Genomic DNA, 13,450 nt, shown 5'->3' on the forward strand with positions numbered 1-13,450 from the left:
AGAACCTCCAATGGAAACTTTCAATATTACTCATTTGGCAAAACAATGAACAAAATCTAAAATTTGAAGGTATTTACATTTTACAAAGGATATTAAACACTTGCATAATAAAAAAGCAACATTTTTGAACATTCAGGCAGTTTTTGTGTCCCCTGCAAAATGTCAATACCTTCCAATTTGACAAATTGTTCTGTTCCCTGTTGCCAAATGAATAATAGTGAACATTTACATAGGAGGTTTTTCCTGCACAACAATAATGTTACGTGACATTTAATTTGTTAGTTATGTATCATGATGTAGTACTACCAACACTAGTGAAAATTTGTTTTATATAATTTTTGTTGCAGCAATAAACCACCAATATTATCCAGCACATTTCACAGGAAGACTGTTTACGCTTTGTCATGGGGACCTCCATGCCCTGCAAAATCAGGTATAGTAATTATAACACCCATACTCACACCACTGTGTGTGATTGCTGGCAACCATGGACACTGACTATTGCTATCTAACTGCGGATGTGTGTATGGTGTTTTCATCGCCTAACCGTGGACTAAAATATGGTGGGTTTATTTTGTGTATGATACAAAACAGAATTTTAACCATCAACTGAGGACTGTAGTTTTTACATGTATGGTCCGCGGTTTTGAGCAAGTATTGCTCAATTGCGTGCATTTGAGGTTTATTGCAGCAGTTTGAAACCGAAAACGGTACTCGGTTGTAGGTAAGTCCACAGTTTGGAGTAAAAAATCTTGTGTGTGTCCTCGCTTGCAAGCAAACACCGACGCACACACTTGTCTAAATTGGTGCAATTTGTCATAGTCTGCACAAAAATGCTTTCTTTGTTGCATATTTTTTGTTTTGTGTGATTCATCCACCCATCTCATAAGGGAATTGCAAAAATAGATTACCTGATTCTTGGTTTGCTCTATTTTATCTGTCTCATGAAAGGGTATCATGCTGGCCTTATTGACTATTCCCCTCCATGAGAATGAGTGAATGGATGGTAGTATAGCTTTCAAAAACTTTGGTCTGTATGAATCAGAACATGTCACATATTTAATTTTCTCTTCATTTTTTAAATACAGATAGTGAGTGTGCATTGTTACATCTGTACAGTTGTGGAGGTGAAGGTGCCGTCTTACAGCATGATTCATCCAATCTACAAGGTGATGCAGTGAATATGAATAAACTCATTAGAGATGCTAACAATATAGAGGTAAGTGGCCAGGAACTTAAATATCGCATAACTTTCTCCCAATGTCTAAAGCTATTCTTTGGTTCACCTCAATTTTGTTGGTGAGGTCAGTGCTTTTTTGCGGTGCCGACAAAACACCCTTGTATGTGGGCGTGTACACTCTGCGCAATTAACTTACGCACACGATTCGATACTGCCACCATCGAAACATGCACCTACGTCACTGCCGAACTTGAGGTGAACCCATGGCCGTCGGTACATGTAAGGCCGTCGGTAGACGGAAGGTGTTGGTGGAAAAAAAATTGGGTTAACAATAGGCTATTATTCACCGGTAAAGGGGGAGAATTCTCAAAAAAAAAATGAAAAATTGTGAATGAAATTGAATTTTACATAAAAATTGTGTGTTTTAATGTTGATATCGCTTATTATCCTTTTTTTTTTGCTCTTCAGTTTTTCAAACCATGCAAAAATTTTTTGGGTCAACAAATCACAACTTCCGTCGGCAAAAAAATATTTCCGTCGGTACATTTACAAGTTGTGCCCCCTCCGTTCAAAAATCCTGGCTACGCCACTGGGTGAACCAATATATAGACATACGTCATCCTATAATCCGAGACAAAAGGTGACTTTAAAAACTATTTATGAGGAATAAGGAATAATAATTTGAAGTGTTTATGAAGTCTTTGTATATTTTTTAGATGTATTATTTACACTATTCATAATAAATTCTTTAATCTCCAGCACATGCTGCCTCAAAGGACAGATGTATCATGGTGCCCAGATGGCAGGGCTGTTGCCATGGGAAACGAGGATGGGTAAGAAGAATTCTTGACAAGAACACCATTCACATGTACATGTACCCAAAAAATTTTGGCTTCCGAAAGATTCCTTATATCCCAAGAAGATACGTATATTTGATTAACAATGAGCATGCCATTTAAAACTTCCATCTTGGATAAATAGGTTATGGGTGCTTTATTGTGACTTTCAAAAGCAGTTGAAAAATGGAAGAGTTCAGATGCTAAACCAATATATCCATATAAAAAAATGGTCAAATATTGAATAGAAAATAATCGAAAAATTGTGCATGTACTTTTGATCATATTTTCACAAATATATCTTGGAATTTTTAAAGTAGGGTGTCAAACTAAAGCCAGCATTATAAGGCAGATGTTGGTGACCTTAGCTCAAAAAGTTTGAAAATGGTGTTTATTGGTCTCTGCATTGCTTTGGTGGCAGCTACGATTAATATTTGTTCAAGTATCATGTATATGGGGTGCATGTTTCTTCCACTTGAGTAAGATTAAAGAGTTACTTTGATTAATTTTCTTTCATCGTTAATATGATGATGATAGAAGTACTACTTACTGAACAGGACATACACTACAAGATTATTATTGCAGTACCAAGGTACCTGACTAGTGCGCACAAAGTACCAATTATGTACCAATGCTGCTATTGCACATGACCCACAAGCAGTAGTAGTACTGCACTGGTACTGCACTGGTACTCCCTTGGTACTGCACAGTACCACCCAAGTACTCTGGCGACTGCCAAGTACCTTGGTGATGGTGTACCTGAGCAGGCGGCTCCAGAAGGAATCTTGTAGTTAAGGATTATTGTGAAACTTTTCATATTTTAAATCCATGGTGTCTTTGTATACCCTTTACAGATCCATAGATGTCTTTGCTGCTTCCAATCTGCTCCTCCTCTGTACCATTCATGTGCATCATAAACTCATCAACTGCTTGAAATGGTATCCTCCCACTGCTTTACCAACTGACCAATCACATCCAGGGAGTGAAGTAACTTGCCAATCAGACAGCAGCACTGCAAATGTTGGGGTGAATAGCAGCCAATCAGAGCAGCAGAGATATTGGCTAGCCTCTGGTTCCAATGACCCACACGTCCATGTGTATGATCTGAATAAGGTGTTGGGTAAGTTGAGATTTCACAGTATTTTTATCCAATGCTGTAAAAATTTTTACTTTAAAGGTGTCATGTATTAATAGTAGTAATGTTAATGTATGGTTTGATCAAGATGGGTTACTGCTGCACAAAATTTGACCCCCTCATTGTTATCTTTGTAATCTGTTTCATGCATAAAAAATAACAATTGGATTCAGTATAGTATTAAATGATCTGCAATAATAATTCAACTTCTCATGGATGCAATAAAAAGAGCAAATAAATGGGTAGTGAGGGGGTGATACCCCCTAGCCTATTCTCCCAACAAGATCCCATAAATGTTTGATGCCTTGCATGGCCATCAAATGATTGATGGCCGTCTGGCCAAGTGCCGGTTCAATTTTCTGGAAATTTTGCAATTCTTCTTCTTCCTTATTAGTGCTAGCCTCATATGTATGAGTATTAGCACACTGCGTACAGACAAACTGTACTTATTTTTACTCTGGAACCTAGAGTAGGTGAGTGTATTTTTGAATACATGCAGTCAACAATACCGGGATGATCGCCTGCTCTTTTCGAATAGCCTGTAACGTTCTTTATCGTACACACTGCATTAATGTCAGAAATACATGTACCCATTTGCATCCTTGAACTTCTGCATTGGGCTATTCCAGTTGAAATCCATACACCCCCTATGAAAGATATGAACAAAATCTTCCACACTCTTGATTTCAAATGGAGCCACCCATTCAGCTAACCCCATTTGAAATTCACAATCCCTGTGTGGAAGATTATATAATGTCATGTTTTCCATAGAGGGTGTATGGAAGTCAACTGTAATAGGCCAAATTGAGGTTGATATTGATTCAATTACTTTTTGATTTGTGTATCAGGTCCAAGAGATCCAGTTCAACTGGACACACCCATGACCAGTAGTATGTGCTGTTTGAGTGGTCATACCGTACGAGTGACAGCGTTGTCATGGAGTCCTCATGGTGATAGTCGATTGGTATCGGCATCCTATGATGGTACAGCTCAGGTGAGAGACAGTTTGGATTGATGGATGAAAATATCTATTTTGTGTAGAGTGCAAAAAATGTTAATTGGCAAATGTGTCAGTAATGTAAAGAAGGGAAAGTAGGCTATAGACTTACTATACTCAGACCTGAAACTTTTTCCCTTTTTAGTAGATATCAGTTTTTTATGTTCATTGAATTTACACCCTTTTATTTATTTTCAGCCCAATTTGAGCCATTTTACCCCAATTTCACGCTGTTTTTCAGCTTTTTTTGAGCATTTCAGCGTTTTTCACTAGAGGTTAGTTTCAGGTCTGAATACAATTCTTGTTTGAACTTATTTTAATGCATTTTTCATGCTGATTCCAGATATATGGTCATTATTTTTCTATTTTGTGTAGGTCAATTCATATCAGGATATGGCAGCTTGTTGTTAGTTATTCATTAAACTGTCAATCTTCTGCCATGTCCAATGTTGAATTAACCAAACAAGGCCAGGAATCATAGATTTTCAGGCATGGCCTTTCCTGTGATTCCCTCACTCTCTCACATTGTATTTTGTATGTTATGTATTCTACTATTGTTATGAAGAGTGAAAAAATTAATGAATTAATGAATGAATGAAAATGTTCAATTTAGAAATTTTTGATTTTTTTCATCTGCACCAGTATGTAAAGGGTTAATATGTTATGTTATCCCTGTGCAGGTTTGGGATGTAATGAAAGGAGAGCCTTTGTACAATTACCGTGGTCATAGAGGGAGGATCTTTACTTGCCATTGGAGCGCCACAGATGAAGATGTTATCTATACCGGTAGCGAAGACTTCACTCTACGCAAATGGAAGATATCAGAATGTGAAAATAAATACCCACCGAAAAGTAAGTGGCTTGTCTATTTCAAGAAAACAGAATATGTGGCGAAATGAGCGTAAAGTCGCAAGTTGGTAATTTCAAGACATCCTGGTTGCTGCATTAGTGTTCTTTGTTTCTCACAAATCTGTACAAGCCAGTTGTATGTCTGTATGTCCATTGTGAATGGGGCACAATTGACCATTCACCAAGGACATACAGGTGTGTGGCAAACAAAGAACAGGTTTGTACAGGTGCACGGCAAAGAAAGAACATCAACTCGGCAGCAGCAAGGATGTCTTGAAACTACCAACTTGTGATTTGATCCTCATTTCGTGGTAGCAGGTCACATATGTAACATGATCCGGTCCATTGTGTAAATATTATAAAGTGGGTTTATTAGTTGTAATGTCTGTAGGGACATGGCTCTTCTTTGCATGTGTTATGTTCAAACCATGGGGTGCTCAAGTTTGGTCTGGGTAGGGATGTGCCACTGAGAATTTGTAAGGGGATCCATTCATATACCAATTCCCCACCCTCCCCAATTTGACCCATCGCTACTGATACTACAAATTGCCAAAAGTTTACAATATACATGTATACCAAATTTGGCCTTGAAAAAAGGATCATTGATATACCAAATAGCCGAAAATGAGACCCATGTTATGCAGCACATCCCCATATGGTAGTACCTCCTGGGGCTCAAACAGCAAAGAAAAATTCTGATGGCCTTCTTGATTTACTTCGTCTTTCTTATTTTGATTTTAGAAAAGAAGGAAGCCCTATTTAAAACAGCAAGGTTTCAATCGGGAGATGCAAAGCCTAAGAAAGGAAAGAAACAAAAACAAAAGAAAAACAATCCTGCTAAATCACCAGAGGCAACTACCAATGTCGCATCTAACACTCCTGTTGAGCCAATGGTTGCATCCTCCACTAACACCACTGACCAATCAGAAGGCATTACACAGAGAATAGAGGGTATTGATACAGTGATGAGCCAATCACAACCTGCGTCTCATGATGACAAGGAACAAGCTTCAGTGAGTGAGTCAAGGAAATCGAAGGAGGAGGAGGTACGAGTTGTGAGCAAGATGGGAGAAGCAGAGAGTAGTTACATGGAGGAAGCTGTAGAAGTAGCCAAGGAACCATCATATATGAAGATCAGAAAAGGTAACCGAACACTCTCTTGGACAATGAGCAAATGCAGAAGTGTCTTTGGCTAATTGATTCATTTAGTATTTTTTTAATTTGATTGATTTGTTTGGGTTTGACAACCCTGCTATCCGCGCGAAAAGCTTGGGACAGTTTGTTTATTTCACGCATCCCCACTCCCCTTATTCAATGTTGAACTTCAACATTAATATCATAAATATAGCCATATCTCCTAAACGCGTTGTTCGATTTTGACCATTCTTTCAGCTATGGATAGATTAATAAATTTGCCATCTTTTTATATACACGCTTTTATAAACTTGTCAATCCTTTTTTTAATATAAAGATATATGCAAATTCACATTATCAATATTAGTACAGCTTGTTTATTTCACACATTCCAGCTCCCCATATTCAATTTTGAATGCTGAAAAATAGTGAAAGGTGGTTGAGCTCAATCTGTGCTCCAACATTGTTTTGGGGGGGGTAGGGGGAGAGGAGTAAACAAATACATAACATGACCTATGAAACCTGTCATGTATTTTCAGCGTCAGGTTCAATTCACAGGAATTTGATCTTTCAAACATCATCTGTCCCAATGATTTTCGCACAAGATTATTGTGGATAACCCACGAAAGCCTCTATTGAAGCTAATTTTCATTGGGGTCCATTTAAAGATTGTGATGGGTTGGGAACAGGCAGAGGTTAACATCCTACTCTTTTCTAAACTGCCTGCAAGATACATGTACAGGTATGGCTCTCTGTACATTGGACCAGTGGCTTAATGTCCCCTCAGAAGGATGGAGTACTTTCATGAATCATGATTCATTTACCCAATTCTAAATGAACCATGGGGAGAGTGGAAGTCTGAATTTAATCTACATAGGTTTCCAATTTTAGATATTTTTTCCCCAATTCAATATCCCAACAAATCTCCACCGCCGGGAATTGCACCTGGTACCTCATGCACCCTAACCATTAGGCCACATTCTGTTTTATTTTTAAAAAATTGCCATTATTCTACATATATCATTGATCCTTTTCTGTGATCATTGAGGCACTAGAGTACAGCTGGATGTATACATGGCTGTTGCATAATATCATCTTAAGGTTTGCATGCTGTGATCTCATTCATCGGCACTGTGCGCTAAAAAGCCGCTATTTTGCATTCATGCACGAAGGCTCTATAGATTTGTCTATTCTATTAACAGGTATTGAATTTGGAAAAAGTGGATTGTAAATTATATCCAAACTGATTTTACACTTGATCTATTTAAGAATGACAATAAAAATATTGTTTTGAGACCCAGCAGTATATAAACTTGTTAGAGCACAAGGTACCATTATTTTTACATGGAACAACAAGGCAGTAAAATATTTCAGGTGATAGATAACACAGCTGCGTCTCAAAACAATCTTTTATCTCAAAGAATGCTTGAAAGTATTTTTGTGGTTGCATGCTGAATGCAATATTTATAATTTTCAACTCATCCATTTCTTTTGAAGATCGTGGTAAAAAGAAGAAGCAGAAGTCATTATTTCCAGTAAGCTGTGGCTTAGACAACAGGACACGGGCTCATAAACAGGCAGATTGTATACAATTAGCTGCTATGAAATATGGTAAGAATATAAGTGGTTGTTACTGTACTCTGGCTGCATCATGTCCAGGTAGTACTGCTGACAGTGTGAGTGTATGTTTGTGATTATATGGCATATTACCAAATAAAATCCAAGTATATAATAAGGCAGCTGCAGCCTATACTAGTGAATTGGTTTCCTCTGCTGTGGTGCACCCTACCTAGTGCCTGCTCACAGAGCCATAACTTACAAGAGTATGGTCAGATGAAAGATGGAGTATGCTAGCATGCCATATCATATGGAGCAACTCCTACATCACTGTCAAACCTAGCTAGATACAGTCCAGAGGCTTGCCATTTGCATCATAGATCTCCTTACAGGGGAAGAACCCTCCTCCCTCCAAATTCAACCTCTTTATCTTGCCCTCCATAGTGTCATCGAATGTCCTCTTGAAATGCTCCAGAGTTCTTATGCCAACTACTTCCTGACCAGCTCCAGACTGACCCTCGTCTTGTTAGTCATGAAGGGTTGTTCATTCTATATACAGCCAGCACATGGAATGCACCCGCCTCACTTTCCATGAATGGTCCCGTTTCAAAAAGGATTTTAACAGCAATCTAGGCACCAACCTGTCAGCTTATCGTAATGATAACAAAATGCCTTGATATGTCTTGACATAAAAAAAAAAAAAAAAAAAAAACAAACCCTTTCACGGTTAAAAATAATCAGTAATCTCACCCTTTCTTGACAGAATTAGACAAAACTAATTAAGCTTGATCGCTGCTTGTGCTCGGCAAATTACCTGCAGCGCTTCTTGTGTTAGATAGGGATGGCTTAAAGTAAACTGTTATTTGTCACTCTGTTGTGTTCATAATATATATGCACTAGATATCTCTTTAGTAGTGAAGAATCCTGTTGGTGAAGAGTGATGATGCTGCTTGAATGTAGCAAATAAGCATAAACCAACCAGCATTTTCTATATGCTAGAAGAACTTTTATCATGTGCCTGTGAATTAAGATGCTGCTAACATATAACATTATGATCATAACTCTAATTAAGAAACATCTTTAAATTTAATATCCATTTGCTAAAAAATCAACCTATACAAAATTGTTTACTGGGTTTGCAACGTACATATTCTGTAATCAGTGCCCTCCCATGTTTGAACTCTCTGTAGTACAAATGACTGGGTCTTACTATGTTGTTAAAAGAGAAAACTAGATGTTTCAATTTGTGACAGTTTGAAAACAACTTGTATTGTCTTTCATGACTTCGATAGGTGGTGTTGTGGCTACTCCAAAGTCTGATGACACAGAAGACAAAGAAACAACTCACTTGGGATTCTTCTCAGACAGAAAAGCTATGTATGATGTATTCAGAGATGAAGGTATGTTTGAAGTTTTGCTTCTTACTGTTTTGACTATTGGAATAAGGCTAAAAACACAAGTTTGTAACCTGAATATAGGTTGTGCACTGCTGATGTGTTGGTCTGGGGCGGACATTTTAAAAATGAATTTAGAAGAGCAGCAACAACATCACTTGCATTACATTCCAGATGTTAAATCTACATCATATGCAAATTTGAGGAAATTCGCACGAGTCCGTTTTATTTTAGGGCCATTTGTCTATAACTGGTCTTTACATGTAGCCCTATGGAGAGAGTGCCCGTTGAGGGTGCTATAACCCCCATTTTAGGAACAAAATAGATTAAAAAAAAACGGACTCGTGCGAATTTTCTAAAATTTTCAGAGTAAGTAGTATGAACATGTAGAAATGTAATCAAGTTGTTGCCCTACCTGCTCTTCTCCGAAAAAATAAAAAAGTCCTATACCTCAATGATAATGAAACCTAGGTGAATGATCACATAAAATTAACAAAACCCTTGTGAAAATTTCTTGCTATGAAATACAACAACCCAGGCTAAACCCAATAATACTAAAAGCAGTACAAGAAAATTGATACTTTGATTTATACCTGCCACCCCAAGGGGTACGCACGTTTAGTTTGTAGGGTTGTAGCACTGAGAATTTTAAAGTGGACCCATCCATACATCAATTTTCCATTGAAAGGAAACAAAAAGCTTTATAATACACTGCCACTTCAGGTTGGAAGATGCTTTAGCTGGATAAGTGTACATTTGTTTTTAAAACCCTATTCTATTACCACCATCAAAGGCTTAATATGCATGTACAAAAATATTTACACAAATAAGGTCTTATCTTTTGAACAGTTTTATAATTTATCACTTCTCTATCAATAAAAAACCTTTTTTCATAATACTTGTACATGTATAACTACCATTTACATATCATAAAATGGTTTTAAATGTTTGAAACTTGCATATTTTAACAATTTTTAGGCCAAATTTTGCCCTAAAATTAGCCCAAAAAATGTCCATAAATAAAACTTTTTAAATATAGTCCAATTAACTCATATTTCTTTTTACTATTATGTAGGAACACATGAACATGGCAGTGTATTTAAAACTGCGTGAAAATGCCACATTGATGTACTCATACACTTAAAAAATGTAAATCAAAATATTTTTCATTATATCTGGCTATGAGCTCATTAATTATTCATGAGCTAATTTGCAGAAAATTTACATAATTATCAAACTTGTTTTTCTAAAAGTCCAAGCTTGCCAATGGTATGCCACTTATTGGTTTTTACCCAACCGATAACACATAACGTACTAGTCAATATGATGCCTCCACACCACTCAAATATACCACTTAATTTTGTGGGGGTAATAGAATAGGGTTAATGATACCATTTTTAGCTAATTAAACCATTTCAAAAGGAATTATTCATTGAATTCAAATTTTATGCTGTATTTCTGTGTTATTAGCTGAGAACCACAATGAGTCGGGATATTTTGATCAGAAGTGCACATTAGGACTGTGGAAAGGCAACATCCTTGTGGAGATAGAAGAAGCTAAACAAAGTGGCACTTTATCTGATATGACTGTTGGCATGGCAGCAATTGGTAAGAGAAAGAAATACAATAGGCCCTATACAATAAACCAAATGGATAGTATGATCCATTTGAAGTGTCGACTGAAAATTCTTGGTATGCAAATTCTCTGTGTTGTGATCAAAGCGTTATTACGTTTACTACCAACACACAACTTCCATTCTGATGGATAAAACAATTGACCTTTTCGGTAAATCCCATAAGCCTTTGCGAGTACACCTGAGATGTCGTCATTTGACATCAGTACACATCAGGCCGATGCGCTCATCGTTTAGAGAACATTGTCACTGCGCATTGCAAGTCGGTGTGACATCAAATGACGACATCTCAGGTGTACTCGCAAAGGCTTATGGGATTTACTGAAAAGGTCAATTGAAATAGCAGCCATGTTGGAGGACAAGTTGAGATGACATGAGGGACAGGTCTCTAGATCGATTCCTCAACCATTCATACCTATTACCTGTGTTATCATGGGATTTTCCCCTTGGATGTTCATCGCAGTTAGGAAGATTTATTAATGAGGATGAGTAGAGTCATATTGCATACACTCTATAAGAATTAAGTGCACTTTGCAGCTTTTTATATCTGTTTAGTAATTCAGAGAGAGTCAATTGACCAAATCAAAGTCCTTGCTGCATATAATAAGTTTGAAGTTGACTTATTGTGAATCAGAAATTAAAATGACAGAATAAAGGTATTGTTTTTAGCTGCTGTCATGCAGTCTCATATAACACAGGTGACATCATTATTTTGCCGAGTTGTTTTAAGCCAAAAATAATGATGTCGCATGTTATATGAGACGATAGATGAACGACTGTCGCTAAAACAATACCTTTAATCTCATTTTCAACACTTCAATTCAAATATATTAATCAAAAGTGTACCAAATTTTAATCAAATTGAATACCTGAGTGGAAGAAGGGCCCAACTCCATCAATACTGTTTTTGAGATATTAAGAAAAAACTGAATATTTGGAAAAGTTTTAAAGACAGAATGTTTTCATCTCCAGAGGACCTTTAATACATGAACATACAATACTACATACATTGAAATTAAATATGATGTTTCCATGGCAACGGTACAGGTCTTAATACGAGCTGGAGTTGGGCCCTTCTTCCACTAATATACTGCAAGTGCCAGTTCCGTGAGCAAATATGGTATAAATAGCCACAGAAATGTGATAATTATCCATTAATTGCACAAGTAGAAGCATGTAATATGTTAGCAAGAAAGTTTATTGTAGTGAAAAGCAGATTTCATGGGTGAACAAAATTTCTCTTATATTCCAATATTTGTGGAAGAAGGGCCCAACTCCATGGAGTTGGGCCTTTCTTCCATAAAAACCATAATGAAGTGTACATGGAAGACTATTTGGAGAGTGGATTTTGACTCATCTTTCACACACAAGGAAGAACAGTCTGTTGGCAATAGAATGTTGGGTCAAACTCATTTTTGTAAAAAAATGGAGTTGGGCCCTTCTTCCACTCAGGTATTCAATTAAATCCTACATGTTACAAAAGAATTACCTAGGTCTTAGAATCGATCAGTCCCGTTGTTGGTTCAAATAGCGAGTACAAGTATCGCGTCGACATGCAAACGCTATTGTGTTACATTGTGTCATATCACATGGCTAAGAACCAATAAGATTGCAGGAACTTTCTAAAGGGGGTACTACACCCCTGGCCAATTTTGTGCCTATTTTTGCATTTTTCTCAAAAATTATAGTGCATTGGTGACAAGTAAGATATGAATATTATAGGGCTGAGTTGCTGAATTTTCAGTGCAGTAGTTGTAGTCCTTGCCCTATAATATACATATCTTACTTGTCACCAATGCGCTATAATTTTTGAGAAAAATGCAAGTGTTTAAGAATACATTTTAACATTGTACCTTTGATATTTACAATTTTACATTATATCTTTTGATTTTCAAATTATGTTATTTTTGTATATTAATTTTGTCTCATTCTGTGACAATATGAGTTAATTATTTATAAATTATTTATTTCCAGTTTTCAATTCATAAATATTTGCATGATTTTCAATTCATAAATATTTGCATGATTTGCATGATTTTCAATTCAATACGTGGGCGTGCATGAAAAGCAGTCCTTGTCAATGAACCAAGCTGATGAATATACATTCTATAAGAATTAAGTGCACTTTGCAGCTCTTTATGTCTGTTTAGAAATTTAGAGATAGTCCTTGACCAAATCAAAGTCCTTGCTATAGTAAGTTTGAAGTGGGCTTTTGTGGATTAGCATGGTATATTTGATATTTACATTATATCTTTTGAGTTTCTGATTATGTTATTTCTGTATATTAATTTTGCCTCAATCTGTGACAATATGACTTAATTGTTTATAAATTTTCCAGTTTTGTAGTCCTTGCTAGTGAAGCAAGCTGACGAATAATAGTTAATCTCGCCATGCCTTCAAAAAGACCAAAACCTGTGAGCAGTCAGGAGCATAGAATTTGCATCATTTGATAATTTTGTATTTGTTATTTGTTGTTTTGCAAACAAAGTGGGGAGCATAAAACTTACCAACTATGTAGATAAAGGGGTTATGCAACAATTAAACCCCTTGCAAAACATCTTTTACACATCATTATTCAGTTAACATTTAGCTGTGAAATATCATATTTCTGTTGAAATTCATATATTGAGAACAATGAAAGCAAGTGATTCTAATATGTCTTGATGTTGATTGTTTCGAATTTCAAATGTGATTTCAAAAGTTTTAATATTTTTGAAATGAAATTTTGTTTCAA

The 13,450-nt window shown here is 36.4% G+C and overlaps 1 protein-coding gene across 1 annotated transcript in view; it reads left to right on the top strand.

Moving 5' to 3' along the window:
* Positions 1-13,450, top strand: part of LOC140161017 (gem-associated protein 5-like) — a 52,472-nt gene that overhangs the window by 18,892 nt on the left and 20,130 nt on the right. Inside the window, exons 8-17 of the mRNA XM_072184399.1 lie at positions 348-433; positions 1,089-1,219; positions 1,940-2,013; positions 2,871-3,136; positions 4,000-4,145; positions 4,829-5,000; positions 5,739-6,140; positions 7,629-7,742; positions 8,981-9,088; positions 10,553-10,690. Of these exons, the coding sequence (XP_072040500.1) occupies positions 348-433; positions 1,089-1,219; positions 1,940-2,013; positions 2,871-3,136; positions 4,000-4,145; positions 4,829-5,000; positions 5,739-6,140; positions 7,629-7,742; positions 8,981-9,088; positions 10,553-10,690 (1,637 nt within the window). The remainder of the gene's footprint in view (positions 1-347; positions 434-1,088; positions 1,220-1,939; positions 2,014-2,870; positions 3,137-3,999; positions 4,146-4,828; positions 5,001-5,738; positions 6,141-7,628; positions 7,743-8,980; positions 9,089-10,552; positions 10,691-13,450) is intronic.

Source organism: Amphiura filiformis, chromosome 9, assembly GCF_039555335.1.
Source record: "Amphiura filiformis chromosome 9, Afil_fr2py, whole genome shotgun sequence".
In the NCBI taxonomy this organism is placed as follows: domain Eukaryota; kingdom Metazoa; phylum Echinodermata; class Ophiuroidea; order Amphilepidida; family Amphiuridae; genus Amphiura; species Amphiura filiformis.